General features: G+C 40.9%; 1 protein-coding gene across 3 annotated transcripts in view; it reads left to right on the plus strand.

The window, feature by feature from the left end:
• The window catches only part of LOC132884411 (potassium voltage-gated channel subfamily KQT member 2), a 126097-nt gene extending 113472 nt beyond the window's left edge, over nt 1-12625 (plus strand). For 2 of the 3 annotated variants that reach the window (XM_060918257.1, XM_060918258.1), the window contains 4 exons: nt 1211-1319; nt 8885-9016; nt 11465-11588; nt 11900-12625. In XM_060918257.1, coding sequence (XP_060774240.1) covers nt 1211-1319; nt 8885-9016; nt 11465-11588; nt 11900-12625 — 1091 coding nt within the window. Of the gene's footprint in view, nt 1-1210; nt 1320-8884; nt 9017-9928; nt 10025-11464; nt 11589-11899 lie in introns of all 3 variants that reach the window. The other variant, XM_060918256.1, reaches the window with a different exon arrangement.
• Nucleotides 12626-14326: the final 1701 nt, after the last annotated feature.

Here is a 14326-nt window from a genome sequence, read left to right on the forward strand (position 1 = left end):
AATCAGTAAGACAATAATCACATGATTGTGGCCACTAAAGCAAGCTCTTTTATGAACCCTAGAAACAGGACAACCAACAAGGGTGCATGTTTCAGTTCTTGAGCCATTTCATGACCTATCATATCATGATTCCAAATTAACAACCTCAGCCAACTGGCAATGCTGCACTGATACCTGCATGTGAGAAAAGCTGATTAATTTCTGAAGTCCCTGCAACTTATCATTTAATGGGACCTTCCAGCTGGCATCACAGAGCACTGTAACAACTCCATAGTTGTCCAAAGTCTGTTATATATCACCTGAGAGGTTGGAGTTGTACAGCTTTTGTTAGGCTCTGTGATTTAGCTGGCATAATAAGCACGATTAGTACTGTAGTTACTCTAATGCCAGATGAACTATGGAGACAAATGGGATCACAGTTGACAAATACTGTAACCTAGAATTACTGCTCCAGCATAATAATCAACCAGGATATATTGAAAAAATATATATAATTGGTGTTAAAACACGTTTATCAGTGCTTCACTGAACTGGAAATCACAATAATAACATTGGTAAAGGGGAACCATGTACATTGCACTTAAGATAAAAGCAACAGTTCAGGCAAATACATTATTAAAGACTTTCACTTACGTGTTACTTTTAAGAGCATAAACACTCTTTACTCTTCTTCAGTGCCTTATAATTCCCCTTACATCGCCTACCATTAATAGAAACAATGGCATTTGTCTTACAGGTACTCTGAAAAATGAAATATCAAAGAACTCTTAACATATATGATTATCTAATATCTTTTAGTTTTGCCAATTTCTTTGCAGAGTGGCTGTAATTCAAGCTCTCATAGAGGTAGAGTGTTCAGCTCTAATTTTCACTTTGCCATATTTGCTGGCTCATGTTCTTCTGGGCTACAGTACTTTTGGTCTTTTTGGTTAAACCCTAATTTCTAACTTCTGGCTATCCCTACGCTCTCCTTGTGCATCAGACTGCTGTGATATCATCTGGCCAATGAGATGAGCTCACACTGCCCGTTAACCTGCCCTGACCTAACCAATATTCAACTGTAAACTGTCTTACTGAGCTGTGCAAGTTAATGGCTGTGGCTGGTCTCTGCTTGGTGCCATCCCAGAGAAAATGATCTTAAGACGAGGGAGATTTAGGGGTTTGTTTACTAATGCTGGAGTCCACTGTTTTCATATTGTCTTTTTTATAGAAGCCAGCCTTCCTGGAGAAGACATTGTTGATGACAATAAGAGCTGCCATTGTGAGTTTGTTCCACAAGATTTAACACCAGGAATTAAAGTTACCATCAGGGCAGTGTGGTAAGTAACAATGCACAGAATCCTTATATGCAAAATGTATAAACAGGGTGCTTACTGGTTTGTTCATATATTTAAAAATCTGAATCTAGCATTGACTGTATGGCCAAAAATATGTGAACATCCCTACTAATTATTGAGTTCAGTGCTTCAACCACACCAATTGCTAACAGGTGCATAAAATCAACCACATCACTATCTTCTCTTCAGCAGTCCATCGTTTTCGATGGACTTCATTTTTGGCAGACGCATTTGTGGGCCACAAGGCTGGGGTTAGATTGACAGTATCATCCGCAGTGGTTGCATCTGTATACTGACTGTTCCGGCATGGAATGTCTACATTCATGAGCTTTAAAATAATCTATCTGCCGTTTTGCTTCAGTTTCTGAGATTGACTTCTTCACAGTGCAGCGCCATTCATTTCAATCTAGGGCAACTCCCTCCCAAGTGTTGTTGTTCATGACAATGTTCATATGATATTTGAGCATATCTTTGTAGCAGAGTTGCCGTCCCCCTACTTCAATTTTTCCTTCATGCAACTCTCTATAAAGGATGGCTTTCAGTAAACGTTCATCAGGCATTCGTCTTACATGGCCAATCCATCGTAGCTGAGAAGCTGTGATAAGGGATTCTGCATCAACTGTCCCAGCACGTTTGAGCACTTCAGCATCTGGTATCTTCTCTTCCCATTTTATGTATAGTATTTGCCGCAGGTGCTGAAGTTGTGTCCTGGCCAACTTTTTGAGTTGCCTGTCATTACCATGTCATTATTTCTGTTGAGTAAAGCAGAGATGGCAAAACAACTGCATTGTACACTTTGAGCTTGGTTGCCATTTTGTCATGACAGGACCAGAGTCATTTTTGCAATGCACCAAAGGCGTTTGCTGCCGAATGGGTTCTCCTCTCAACTTTGAGATCTGATGAGTTGGTGTTTTTTGACCACACTCCCCAAGTATGTAAAAGAATCAGTGCTTCTCAGTGCTACCCCATTGACCAGTGTATCAGGTGGATCAGTCCCCCTGGGGCTGTACATAGGAGGGGGCTGGAACAGAAGTTCTGTTTTTAAAACATTAATCTTTAATCAAAACAAAGTTGCAGCAGATGAGAAGTGATCTACAATTTCTTGAATGTCATCTGCATCTGTAGCAACCAGGGTCGAGTCACTAGCATACAGAAGCTCTCTGACACGTATCTCTTTTGTCTTGGTTCAGGCCTTGAGTCTTAACAGGTCGAACAGTTTACCATCTGAACGAGTCCTGATGTATACACCTTTACCTAAGTTGTGAGACACGGTCTCCAAAATGGCAGCAAGGTAGAGTGTAAACAATGTTGGAGTAAGTACACATCCATGCTTTACTCTGTGGTTGATGGTAAAGGCTTCACTGACATTTCCTCCAATTGCCACTTTGCCTAACATGCCCTCATGGAACAGCTTGATCATGCTGACAACTTTTTCTGGACAGTCATCTGTTCTGAGCACCTCCCAGAGTATTTCTCTGTCCACCATACCAAACATCTTTGAAAAATCAACAAAGACTATATACGGTGGTTGCTGCTGTTTAACTGCCTTCTCCTGAAGTTCTCTCAAAGTGACAATCATATCAGTGGTTGCTCTTCCAGCCCTGAAGCCACATTGACTATCAGGGAGTACATCCTCTGAGATGGTCTTTAATCTGTTTAGCAATATCTTTGCCATGATCTTACCAGCTATTAATAAAAGGGAGATTCCTCTATGGTTTCCACAATCCTTTTGGTCACCTTTTTTCCTGTAAATGGTGACAATCTTTGAAATCCTGTGGGAGACATTGATTCTTCTAACAGGCATTGTACAGAATAGGTCCAGCAGCTTAGACTTCAAGATAAGACCACCTTGTTTAAATACCTCTGATGGAATACCATCCTGTCCGGGTGCTTTGCCATTTCTGGCGTCCCTCATAGCTTTGTTAAATTCTGCCATAGTGATAGGTTCACATAGCTCTTCTCTGACCGGTCTGGTCGACAGCCTATCACATGCACATCGGTCACCTGAGCCTTGCTGGTTTAGTAGATGACAGAAATGCTCCCTCCAAAATTCAGTGATGTCTTTCAAATCAGTGTACAGCCCACTCACTACCATGTGCTGATTTCACTGGGGCCACTGTGTTACTCTTTGGTCCATATACAGCTCTCAGTCCTGAAAACAGCCCATGAGAGTCATTCCTGTCCGTCATTTCTTGCAATTCATCTACTTTTTTGCTCCATCAGTTGTCTTTTAAAGAACGGTTCTCCATCTGTACTTTGGCTTTGATGGCCTTAAGTTTTGCTTCACTTCTTTCAGAGTCCTCTTTCAGGTGACAGATGTACAGCTTTTGCTTATCATCAAGTAATTGTTGGATTGACTCATTCTGCTCTTTAAACCAGTCAGAAGTTTTCCTCTTAGGGTTGCCAAGCACAGCGTTCACAGTGGCATGAATAATGTCCCTAAGTTGCCCCTAGTATTCTCCAATATTAGTCAACTCAATTAGTGGAACATTGTATTCTTGGAGCACTGATGTTATTGTTATAACCAGTCTCTGTTGGTGCTTTTCACTTGCCAACTTGGCAACATCTAATTTCTTGGGCGCCTCACTAGAAGTCTTTTGCCTTGGCAATAACAGCTTCAGTCTAAGTTATGATCGGACCATGTAGTGATCAGGTGAGCACTCTGCTCCTCGCATTATGTTAGTTGACAGAACTGTCTGTCAGGCATGTCTGTCCTTTGAGTTATACCTTTCAGGCATGTCTATCCTTTGAGTCACAATGTACTCAAGCAAATGGAATTGTTTTGACCTTGGGTGCATCCAGGTGAAATAGTTCTTCTCGGGTTGATAGAGAAAGGCGTTGGTGACACACAATTCTCTCTGAGCACAAACATTCAGCAAGAACTCACCATTGGTGTTTTTATTTCATTTCCCAAATTTACCAATAACATCTTCATAGGTGGCATGGTCCTTACCTACTCTGGCGTTGAAGTCTCCCAGAATGAGAAGTTTCTCTGCCTTTGGGATATCATCAACCACTTTGGCCAGTTCTTGATAGAAGGACTCCTTGTCTTCATCAGAATATGCCATGGTTGGAGCATACACATTTACCAAACTCAGGAAGCACTTCTTCCCGATAGGAAGGCGTAGTTGCATGAGACTTTCAGATATTCCTATTGGAAATGATGACAATCTGCCTGCTATCTCATTGGAGACAGCAAAAGCTACACCTGCATCTCTCTTTTCATTGCATTTCGCAATCCAAAAGAAAGTATGTGTACTTTCTTGAACCTGCCCTTGTCAATCAATTCTTGTCTGCTTTAAGGTCACGGTATCAATGTTGTATCTTTCCAACTCCTTAGCAATTAGTGATGTTCTTCTTTCTGGTCTTGAATCATTGTCCAGCATTGTCTGAACATTCCATGTTGTGACAGTCAATGTCATCTTCTTACACTTCTTACCACATTAGTGGAGACCCATTGGCCGTGGTAAGCCAGCCAGGTAAGTTTTGGACAAGCTTTCTTTACCCCACCTTTTCTAGGGGCTTCCCCTTCTTGGGCAGGCAGTGCTATCTCTAAAGAGGGCTGCCCAGACACTCACACAGCTGCCTCAACCCTGTTGTTGCCACAAAAAAAAAAATCAACAAGGTAGCAACCATCTAGCGTGAGCCACCTGTGTGCAGAGCTCATGCTAGCAGCTCCCAGCTTCTCAAGCCTGCTGCCGTTACATGCACTCCATTGCTGCAGGTCTTTCCACGCCTTCCAAAAACTTTTCTCAACACGTCTTGCACAGAAAAAAAATAAGGCAGACAGTGTAGTGCCCCCATTGACAGCCTCTCTGGACTTCCAAATCCGGTCTCAAGTGGTGCACAGGAGTGCAACAAACTTGATGGATGAGGAAGTTGCCCCACAGTGACAACTAACTACAACCCCAATTCCAAAAAAGTTGGGACAAAGTACAATTGTAAATAAAAACAGAATGCAATAATTTACAAATCTCAAAAACTGATATTGTATTCACAATAGAACATAGACAACGGGTGGCACGGTGGTGTAGTGGTTAGCGCTGTCGCCTCACAGCAAGAAGGTCCGGGTTCAAGCCCCATGGCTGGCGAGGGCCTTTCTGTGTGGAGTATGCATGTTCTCCCCGTGTCCGCGTGGATTTCCTCCAGGTGCTCCGGTTTCCCCCACAGTCTAAAGACATGCAGGTTAGGTTAACTGGTGACTCTAAATTGACTGTAGGTGTGAATGTGAGTGTGAATGGTTGTCTGTGTCTGTGTCAGCCCTGTGATGACCTGGCGACTTGTCCAGGGTGTACTCCGCCTTTCGCCAGTAGTTAGATGGGATAGGCTCCAGCTTGCCTGCGACCCTGTAGAACAGGATAAAGTGGCTAGAGATAATGAGATGAGATGAGACATAGACAACATATCAAATGTCGAAAGTGAGACATTTTGAAATTTCATGCCAAATATTGGCTCATTTGAAATTTCATGACAGCAACACATCTCAAAAAAGTTGGGACAGGGGCAATAAGAGGCTGGAAAAGTTAAAGGTACAAAAAAGGAACAGCTGGAGGACCAAATTGCAACTCATTAGGTCAATTGGCAAAAGGTCATTAACATGACTGGGTATAAAAAGAGCATCTTGGAGTGGCAGCAGCTCTCAGAAGTAAAGATGGGAAGAGGATCACCAATCCCCCCAATTCTGCGCCGACAAATAGTGGAGCAATATCAGAAAGGGGTTCGACAGTGTAAAATTGCAAAGAGTTTGAACATATCTTCATCTACAGTGCATAATATCATCAAAAAATTCAGAGAATCTGGAAGAATCTCTGTGCGTAAGGGTCAAGGCCGGAAAACCACACTGGGTGCCCGTGATCTTCGGGCCCTTAGACGGCACTGCATCACATACAGGCATGCTTCTGTATTGGAAATCACAAAATGGGCTCAGGAATATTTCCAGAGAACATTATCTGTGAACACAATTCACCGTGCCATCCGCCGTTGTCAGCCAAAACTCTATAGTTCAAAGAAGAAGCCGTATCTAAACATGATCCAGAAGTGCAGACATCTTCTCTGGGCCAAGGCTCATTTAAAATAGACTGTGGCAAAGTGGAAAACTGTTCTGTGGTCAGACGAATCAAAATTTGAAGTTCTTTATGGAAATCAGGGACGCCGTGTCATTCGGACTAAAGAGGAGAAGGACGACCCAAGTTGTTATCAGCACTCAGTTCAGAAGCCTGCATCTCTGATGGTATGGGGTTGCATTAGTGTGTGTGGCATGGGCAGCTTACACATCTGGAAAGACACCATCAATGCTGAAAGGTATATCCAGGTTCTAGAGCAACATATGCTCCCATCCAGACGACGTCTCTTTTAGGGAAGACCTTGCATTTTCCAACATGACAATACCAAACCACATACTGCATCAATTACAGCATCATGGCTGCGTAGAAGAAGGGTCCGGGTACTGAACTGGCCAGCCTGCAGTCCAGATCTTTCACCCTTATAAAACATTTGGCGCATCATAAAACGGAAGATATGACAAAAAAGACCTAAGACAGTTGAGCAACTCCTACATTAGACAAGAATGGGTTAACATTCCTATCCCTAAACTTGAGCAACTTGTCTCCTCAGTCCCCAGACGTTTACAGACTGTTGTAAAGAGAAAAGGGGATGTCTCACAGTGGTAAACATGGCCTTGTCCCAACTTTTTTGAGATGTGTTGTTGTCATGACATTTAAAATCACCTAATTTTTCTCTTTAAATGATACATTTTCTCAGTTTAAACATTTGATATGTCATCTATGTTCTATTCTGAATAAAATATGGAATTTTGAAACTTCCACGTCATTGCAGTCCGTTTTTATTTACAATTTGTTCTTTGTCCCAACTTTTTGGAATCGGGGTTGTAGTCTAGTGGTGCCATCAGTTGACCAGTGGTTCTTCCGCATGCCACTGAAGTAGCTGTGCCATTGACTCGAAAAGGACTCAACTGCTACAAACCACCATAGAACGCCCTGCTGTCAATGCCCTTATTGGACACAGTTTAACGTCATGCCCAGGACAAGCGCATAACCATAGAATCTCCACAAGTAAAATTAGTAGTAGAATGGGTCGTATTGAAGAACTCAATTATTTTAAACATAGTACTGTCATCGGATGCCACCTTTGCCAGTCAGTTTGTGAAATTTCTGCCCATTTAGGTCTGCCCCGGTCAACTGTAAGTGTGATTATTGTGAAATGGAAGCATCTAGGAGCAACAACAGCTCAGCCACCAAGTGGTAGACCATGCAAACTCACAGGACAGGGCTACCAAATGCTATAGCACATAGTACATTAAGACCACCTCTCCTCTGTTGCATCACTCAATACAGAAATCCAAACTGCCTCTGAAAGCAACATCAGCACAGGTACATTGGGAACTTCATGAAATGGGTTCATAAATGGGTGCCCCGTGTACAACACGAGGTCCATGAAGATATTGTTTCACTGAATGAGCACAAATTCCCACAGACATGGTCTAAAATCTTGTGGAAGAAGAGTGGAAGCTGTTATAGCTGCAAAAGAAGGGACTAACTCCATATTCATGCTCATAGTTTTGGAGTGGGATGTCCAATAAGGGGCAGCACGGTGGTGTAGTGGTTAGCACTGTTGCCTCACAGCAAGAAGGTCCTGGGTTCGAGCCCAGCGGCCGACAAGAGCCTTTCTGTGTGGAGTTTGCATGTTCTCCCCGTGTCTGTATGGGTTTCCTCCAGGTACTCCGGTTTCCTCCACAGTCCAAAGACATGCAGGTTAGGCTAATTGGAAGCTCTGAATTGACTGTAGGTGTGAGTGTGAATGGTTGTTTGTCTCTATGTGTTGGCCCTACAATGATCTGGCGACTTGTCCAGGGTGTACCCTGCCTCTTGCCCATAGCCAGCTGGGATAGACTCCAGCTTGCCTGTGACCCTGTACAGGATAAGCGGCTACAGATAATGGATGGATGGATGTCCAATAAGCTTATACAGCTGTTATGGCCAGGTGTCCAAATACATTTGGTCATATAGAGTACAGTATAATTAATAGCTTCTCATTTTATGCTATTTTCCAGGATATTTTAACAATACATATCACAGTCGCTCAAGGTGTCACTTTCTATGCATTAAACAATACAAGTCATGTATGCATTCCAAAAATTCAAGAAGCACATTTGCTCTATTGAAACCATTACACGTTTACAAATTTAAGTAAAGGAATTCTGTCAGTTGTAGGATAACAAGCTTTAGGCCACTGGAAAGAAAAGCACGGTCACGCGAGAAGACATCAGGCTTTATTTTCATGTGGAAGGCAGGGATATTAACCTTGTCCAACAAAGTTGTAATTTCAAGTGCCTTGCCACAGCATCATTTAACCTTAGCATGGCTTTCCTGAAAAAACAGCAGGGACCCAGTGACATTGCCAGGCCTAAAACAAATCATTTTAACTTTCATAACTCCATGTGCTGATTTCTGGCTACAGACGTAATGCTGATGTATTGACAATGTTGGATTGGCATTAATATACTGTGTGCAAATGCTTTGTCTCTGCAGCATTATGCGGTTTATGGTGTCAAAGAGAAAGTTTAAGGAGAGTCTCCGGCCTTATGATGTGATGGATGTTATTGAGCAGTATTCAGCTGGACACCTAGACATGTTGGCCAGGATTAAAAATCTGCAGTCCAGGCAAGACCAGATATAAAATCTCTGTGTGATTAGGTAGTGGTTTCTCCCTTTTGGCTTTCTTTCTGTCTTCTCCTGTTTGACTTTTCTCTTTTTCTCCTGTCCTCTTCTTTCCCTCAACAATACCTGTACACATATACATGTGCACAGAGCTCTAGTCAAAGCACTGGCTATTGTACAACACCACACTTTTTTTTTCGCATGTCCCCCTCTTTTGGAATTGTCCCTGGTTCAGTCATTTTTTTTCTTCAAAACAATATGGCATCACATTTTTCACCTGTGTATCCCATGAAGTCAAACAGGTCAAAATTGTTTCATTGTGTGTATCTAATATCATGGTGTTATATCAGTCTGTCTTTTTGTGGTGTGTTGTGTGCATAAACACTAACCCACCATAGAAGGGCATCTATGTGATTATGTGATAACACAAAATGTATGGTAGTATGGTAAGCAAACTTGAAACAAATTTGTTTGACATTCAGTTTCTCTGAATTTAGAGGCACTCATATCAATCCCATCTACAAGGAATATTGATATATGTATATAGTATTCTGACTGAAGAAAGGGATTCAATATATACAATTTATGAATATATTCATGCTCTTGAAGCATACTTAGGCATACTTTCAGTGTACCTACTTTTGCCAAAATCCTGCTTTTGTTTCACTGCAAGATCACACCACCACTGCTCCAGGTGAAACTTAGAAAACAGCTATTCAGCTGTTTGCTCTGTAAAGTATGTCGGGAATATATTTTCACTTTTTCTCCTTCTCTCTTCTCCTACTTAAATTTCCTTTTTCATGGTTTGGTTGTTTCCCCCTTCCTATGCTAATGTGCCCATGGTCCTGATGTCTGTGCTGGTCCTTGTCGCGTCATCCTGCATTGTGCTGTCCTCTCCTCTATTTGCTTTGCCAGGATAGATATGATATTGGGTCCTCCGGGTCCCACCACTCCCCGCCATAAGAAGTATTCAACCAAGGGAAGCAAAGAGTCGCCCCAGTTCTCACCTAGGTTAGGACGCACCAAACTGCATCTCGTGCTCGTCTTAGAGCTATATTTTAATTTTTTTGCTGATTGTGCTGAGCGGAAGGAAAAACAACCTGTTTTTGTTTCACACTACATGACTTGTATAACACTGCTTCTTGGGATGCTCAGTTAACACAAACAAAGCACTAGAATTAGCACTAATTTAGTGGATTGGCATCTGTGACGTTTTAATGACATTTACAAAACATCACAAAAAGCCTTTCATTTTTTAGGAGCATGTGTGCTCTGCATGGTCATTTACATGGAAGCAGGCCTGAGCAATAATTCTTTCAGTCATTACCGAGGGCAGCTGTGCAGGGATTTCATTTGTAGCTGGTGAAGCTCTTAATTTGCTTTGCATCTTTTGTTTGTTGAGACTGAGCATGGGACATGTCCAAGTGTTGATTCACACACACATGTCATATACATGCTAAACTTAGAAGAGGGGACTCAAATATCATATACCATACAGGTAAGTAATTAGTAGCTGAACAAAAACAGGTTGAGTTGTTTTGCTTGCTTCGCTGTATGAAATGAATTATCTGGACCGAGCAAAATGCAGCAAAGGTGCTTATGACGAAATAGAAATGTAATTTCAAAAGTCATTTTTTAATGCATGTTGGCATGACATATTTTAGGGGCATGCCATATAATACACAACAACCATCTAAGGATGTCTGAGTATCAGGTGTATCTAGGTAAGGTTATTTTATATCAATATACCTTTTTTTAATTGATCATATTATTAATTTTTATTTATTTATTTATTTATTTATTTATTTATGTCTATTGGTTAATTCAAGAAAACTGAATGAAATTCTCAATACAGTGCAATAGTAAACTTCAGCTGTTCTGGACAACCATGACAAAATATTTTCAAAATCATTTAAAAAGAAACACAAATATTTTAATAATAAGCATATCATATTTTGAATAATGTGTCAGAAATTGGAATACAGAATACGATTAGCTTGGAAAACGCATGTTAATTTGACGGTAGTTTATGGCTTCAATGACACATTGTTCAAATAATGTATGTCACTTCACATGTATACAGTAGATGTAGTCCTTATGGTGGGCCAGGCTCTTTGTCCACTCTTCTGTCTCTCTCTCTCTCTCTCTCTTAATCTGAAAACTGTTCATATCATGTTCCGCTATCCTGCATGCTCTCATTCACGTACATAATATTCCAGCAGAGAGCTAGTGAATGAGTGCAGGATGTCCTTATGTTTCCTCTCTCCTCCTGTTCTACTTTCCTCTGTACATTTTGCAAAATTTATTCATTAGCACACTTTAAACCAGTCAGTATTACTGTCTCTGTTATTTTTTGTTTGGTAATTCATATAATAAGGCTTATACTTCACAAGTTGATATTGCAGTATATGCTATAGTCTAGATTGTGTTTCTTTTTTATGTGAATGGTAGGGTCGACCAGATTGTTGGCAGAGGTGCTGCAATCACAGACAAGGATCGCCCTAAAAGCTCAGCAGAAGCAGAAATTGCAGACGACCCAAGCATGATGGGAAGGCTTCTGAAAGTAGAGAAACAGGTAAAAGAGAAACAGGTAAAACAGGTTTAAAAAAAAAAAGATTAACCTAGCTGACTTCAGAGTGTAGCAGTGGAATGAACTGCCCAAACTGTGTGTGTTCTCATAAATTAAAAAAGGAATTTTGTGAGCACCTGAACATTGAAATAAAGTCTCTCACCATGAGTGTGTCTCTCACCGTTGCAAGTGAAGTTCGTTCTAAGTAGTTCTTCAGGATTAATTAGTAGGTCTATCCAAAAGTGGTGATTTATGTTGCAATGTGATGCTGGCTTGCACCTGAGGTGTTATGTTTTCTTAACTCTGCTCTTGGACAGGTGATATCAATGGAAAGGAAACTTGATTTCTTGGTGAATGTCTACATCCAACGAATGGGAATCCCACAGTCTGAGACAGATGCCTACTTTGGTTCTAAAGAGCCTGACCCAGCCCCACCATACCATAGCCCAATTGAGCATATGGAGAAGTCTGGCTCTATTACTAAGATCATCTGTTCAAACAGTTCAACTGGCCAGAAGAATCTTGATGCTCCTCCATCTGCATGTACCAACCAGAACAACTGCCCTCCATCCACCTCTTGGCAACCCCATGCCCTTCCTGGACCCCCTCAGTGCTGCAGAGGCACCTCCCCAGTAGGTGACACCTCCTTGGTGCGAATCCCACCCCCTCCAACTCATGAGCGCTCTTCCAATGGCCATAATGGCTCCAACCGAGGCTCTCGTGGCAGTGCCGTAGAGGAGGTGAAGCCTGGAGCTCTGTCTCATCAGCAGGCGGGTGCTGACAGTGACACCTCCATCTCCATTCCTTCTGTGGATCATGAGGAGCTTGAGCGCTCCTTCAGTGGCTTCAGTATCTCACAGTCTAAAGAGAACCTAGACTTCCTTAACAATGCATACTACAGTGGCATGACACGCTGCTCCAAATTGAGGCCCTACATTGCAGAGGGTGAGTCCGATACAGACTCTGAGCTTTGTGCCCCTTCACCTCATTCTGCCACTGGGGAAGGAGCATATAGTGACAGGGGCTGGTCTGGCCCCAAGTAAATCTGAAAGTGAGCTTTCAAAATTGGATTTTCTGCTGGAGGTGGTAACCTCTGAAACCAAACACAAGCCACATGTGGCAAGAAGCTGTATTTATTAAAACCATGGCTACTTCTTACCGATACAGCTCTGAATTCTCATTCAGAATCCTGGTAGTTATGCCAACCGCCTAAATGTGGAGCTTTCTGGTACTTAAGAATTTCCTAGACAGGTGGTATTTGTGGCTGTTACCTTTAAAGGTATCATTCTACTTTTGAGAGACAAGCATCTGCTGCTCAGTTATTGTGCATCTTTCCTAAAAAAATATCAAGGAAGGCACAGGAAAAGATAAATCAGCAGGGAAAAAAGACAGAAAAACAAAAATGCCATAGTTTGTCTCCAGCTTATGTCACATAGTTCTTCACCTTCATTTGTTCCAGCCATTCAGGACATGTTTGTCTAGTCACACTGTCTTATCACTCTGAGACGGATAACAAGATGGTATCTTGTCATCCACATTAGCCCATGGATGCACTTCAAAATATAAACTGCTTTAAAATTGTCAAATATTCAATATCTTCCATCATGCCAGTATTATTTTAGTAAAATTGTACTCCTATAGAAACGAGACTCATTTACTTATATTTAAAAGGTACAATATTTCAATGTATCAGGTTTCAACCTTTTTAAGTAATCAGTGGTTTTAATAATTTGCATGAATTTAGAATATTTATACAGTTTATTTTATACAAGCCAGTGGCTTCAAAAAGAAGAAAGTAAGCTTAATATTTTATGCAGAAGCTTTGTTCTTTTCGTAAAGAGAACTTCTGAAGCTATCTATAAATATAATGTATATGAACTATTACCATAAACATTGACACATTTAACAAATCAAAATATATAGATGCATAAATCACGTGTGTGTAATTTTTCACACCAAAAAAAAAAAATTTGTTGTCTGGAACAAAATAATTGAATACTTGATCTCTTAATTTTAATATATTTTAAACAAACTTTTAACAATCTGGAAGCTTCTTTGTTCATGGATAGTCAGTTCATGCATATCCTTGTATGTTTTCTTTGATTTTTCTTCAAACACATTCTAATATAATGTTGCATCAGAGCATTTGACCATTTGAAGCTGTAATATTTCATTAGTTGGCATGATCAATATTTACAACCCCAATTCCAAAAAAGTTGGGACACTGTGTAAAACATAAATAAAAACAGAATGTGAAGATTTGCAAATCATGGAAACCCTGTATTTCATTGAAAATAGTACAAAGACAACATATATTGAAACTGAGAAATTTTATTGTTTTTTTTGAAAATATATGCTCATTTTAAATTTGATGCCAACAACATGTTTCAGAAAAATTGGGACAGTGGCAACAAAAGGCTGAAAAAGTTGTGTAATGCTTAAAAAAATTAATTTGGTTAATTGGCAACAGGTCAGTAACATGACTGGGTACCATATAAAAAGAGCATCCCAGAGAGGTGGAGTCTCTCAGAAGTAAAGATGGGGAGGGGTTTACCACTCTGTGAAAGACTGCGTGGGCAAACAGTGCACCAATTTAAGAATAACGTTCCTCAGTGTAAAATTGCAAAAAAATTGGGGATCACATCATCTATGGTACATAATATTAAAAGCTTCAGAGAATCTGGAGAAATCTCTGTATGTAAGAGACAAGGCTGAAAACAGACACTGGATGCCTGTGATCTTCA

Source organism: Neoarius graeffei, chromosome 4, assembly GCF_027579695.1.
Source record: "Neoarius graeffei isolate fNeoGra1 chromosome 4, fNeoGra1.pri, whole genome shotgun sequence".
NCBI lineage: Eukaryota > Metazoa > Chordata > Actinopteri > Siluriformes > Ariidae > Neoarius > Neoarius graeffei.